The sequence below is a fragment of the Nicotiana sylvestris genome, chromosome 7 (genome assembly GCF_000393655.2).
Source record: "Nicotiana sylvestris chromosome 7, ASM39365v2, whole genome shotgun sequence".
In the NCBI taxonomy this organism is placed as follows: domain Eukaryota; kingdom Viridiplantae; phylum Streptophyta; class Magnoliopsida; order Solanales; family Solanaceae; genus Nicotiana; species Nicotiana sylvestris.
In genome coordinates this window covers 23,293,462-23,296,153 of record NC_091063.1, presented here as the reverse complement: position 1 = coordinate 23,296,153, position 2,692 = coordinate 23,293,462, and the positions used below count along the sequence as shown (strand labels likewise).

General features: G+C 43.9%; 1 protein-coding gene across 1 annotated transcript; it reads right to left on the bottom strand.

Moving 5' to 3' along the window:
- Window positions 1-1,565: 1,565 nt before the first annotated feature.
- Window positions 1,566-2,068, bottom strand: LOC138872842 (uncharacterized). Its single transcript, XM_070151262.1, has 2 exons — window positions 1,869-2,068; window positions 1,566-1,812 (listed from the first exon to the last, which is right to left on the bottom strand). Exons 1-2 carry the CDS (start codon window positions 2,066-2,068, stop codon window positions 1,566-1,568), a joined length of 447 nt encoding a protein of 148 aa, XP_070007363.1.
- Between the last annotated feature and the right edge of the window lie 624 nt (window positions 2,069-2,692).

The window sequence follows — 2,692 nt, the reverse complement described above, 5'->3', positions numbered from 1 at the left end:
CATAGCCTTAGGATCATAAATATATAATTTTTACTAAGTTCCATAACCAATTTCGTGGTCAAATCTCATTTTTATAAAAAACCTAGATTTTCATCTAAACCCTTGATTTTCACTAATTTTTGCATGTTAATCTACCTATAATCTATGCATTTAACTCATGTTGCGCAGAAATTACTTACCTCAAAGTGCTAAATGAAAACCCTCTTCCAAAAGCTCCAAAAATCGCCTAAGAGATGAAGTGAAATGAAATAAATGGCCTAAGTCCTGCATTAAAAGAGCTGGACACATCCCTCAGATGTCGCAAATGCGACAAAAGCCTAACAAATGCGAAGCCCGGGCTTCAGCTGCTGGGCTCGCAAATGGGACCAAAGAGTCGCAAATGCGACTTCTGCTGGGATCGCAAATGCGACATAAGTGTCGCAAATGCGAACACTGCCTGGATCGGGCTCCTTCGCAATTGCGACGCCCTCATTGCAAATGCGAGGTTTGCATTTGCGAACAATCTCTCGCATTTGTGAGACCTATAGCTGTTGCCAAGAACACCAGAAATCTGGTGTGTTTTCAATTCCTTCCACACGTTCGAAACTCACCCTAGCCCTTGGGGCTCCACACCAAATACTCACACAAGTCTAACAACATCATACAAACTTTCTCACGTGATCAGAACACCGAAATAACATCAAAAACCACGAATTGGACGCAAAACGCATGAATTTACTCATGAACTCTAAAAACGTCTAAAACACTTCCGCACGTCCGATTCCTATCAAATCAACTCGGAATGACTCTAAACTTTGCGTGAAAGGCTTAAATGAAATTACGGACCTATCCAACTTCCAGAACTGAAATCCGAACCCGATATCAAAAAGTCCACCTTCGGTCAAGCATTCCAAAAACTTCAAGTTCTAACTTTCGCCAAATGACTCTGAAATAACCTACAGACCTCTGAATCCACTTCCGGGCACGCTCCAGAATCACCATACGGGGCTACTCACAAGCTCGAAATCCCAAACGGATATCTAGAATGTAAAAGTCCATTTTAACCCAAACTTATGAATTTGCTCAAATTGCCAACTTTCACTATTAGGCGCCGAAACGCCCCTAGGTCATCCAAAACCCAATCCGAACATACGCTCAAGTCCAAAATCATCATACGAACCTATTGAAACCGTCAAATCCCGATTCCGAGGTCGTTTACTCAAAATGTTGACCAAAGTCAAACTTGACATTTTAAGTCATCCTTAAGGAACCAAGTGTTCCGATTTCAACCCAAATTCTTCCAAATTCCGAACTACCCATCCCCGCAAGTCATAAATCAATAAAAGCAAGTACGGGAGGTCATATTTAGGGGAACAGGGTTCTAGAAAGTAAAATGACCGGTCTGATCGTTACTTTCTCTACCTCTTAAACAAATGTTCGTCCTCAAACGAGTTTAGCTTCATACCTAAAGTGCTGAATAAGTGTGGATATATGCTCTGCATGTCCTCCTCCGACTCCCAGGTCGCCTCCTTGACTGGTTGGCCCCTTTACTGAACCTTCACCGCAGAAATCCTCTTGGACCTCAACTAGCGAGCCTGTCTAGTAACAATAGCAACTGGCTCCTCCTCATAACCCAAGATCTCATGTAGATGAATAGTGTCGAAGTCTAACACATGTGACAAGTCAGCGTGATACCTCCGGTGCATAGACACGTGAAATATTGGATGAACCCTTGATAGGCTGGGAAGTAAATCAAGCTCATAAGCAACTTCCCCAACTCGCCTCAACACCTCAAACGGGCCTATAAACCCGGGTCTTAGCTTGCCCTTCTTCCTGAATCTCATAATACCCTTTATCAGTGAGACATTCAAGAGAACCTTCTCACTGACCATAACTGATGTATCACGCGCCTTCTAATCCGCGTAACTCTTCTGTCTAAACTTGCTGGGCGAAGTCGCTCATGGATCAACTTTACCTTTTCCAAGGCATCCTTCACCAAGTTAGTACCATATAATTTAGCCTCGCTGGGCTCAAACCACCCAATGAGAGAACGATATCGCCGACCATATAAAGCCTCAAATGGAGCCATCTCGATGTTGGACTGATAACTGTTGTTGTAAGTAAACTCGACCAAGGGTAAGAACAAATCCCACTATTCACCAAAGTCAATCACACATGCTCTGAGCATGTCCTCCAATATCTGAACTGTCCACTCTGACTGCTCGTCGGTCTGTGGATGGAATGTTGTGCTGAGCTCCACACAAGTCCCCAACTCACTCTATACAGGCACGCCGTACAACCGAGCTACCTCCCGAATATTAATATGGGCTAACTTCTCTAAAGTATATGTAGTCACAACTGGAATGAAGTGTGCTGACTTGGTCAACCTATCTACAATGACCCAAACTGCGTCAAACCTCCGCAAGGTCCGCAGAAACCCAAATACGAAGTTCATAGTAATGTGCTCCCATTTCCACTCAGGTATAGTCATCTGCTGAAGTAGGCCACCTGGACTCTGGTGCTCATACTTGACCTGCTGGTAATTTAGGCACCTAGACTCCACTATGTCTTTCTTCATCCGCTGCCACCAATAATGCTGCCTCAAGTCGCGATACATCATTGTAGCACCTGGATGAATGGAATACCGAGAACTGTGTGCCTCCTCTAGAATCCTCACCCTCAAGCCATCGATATTAGGAACAAATAAATGACC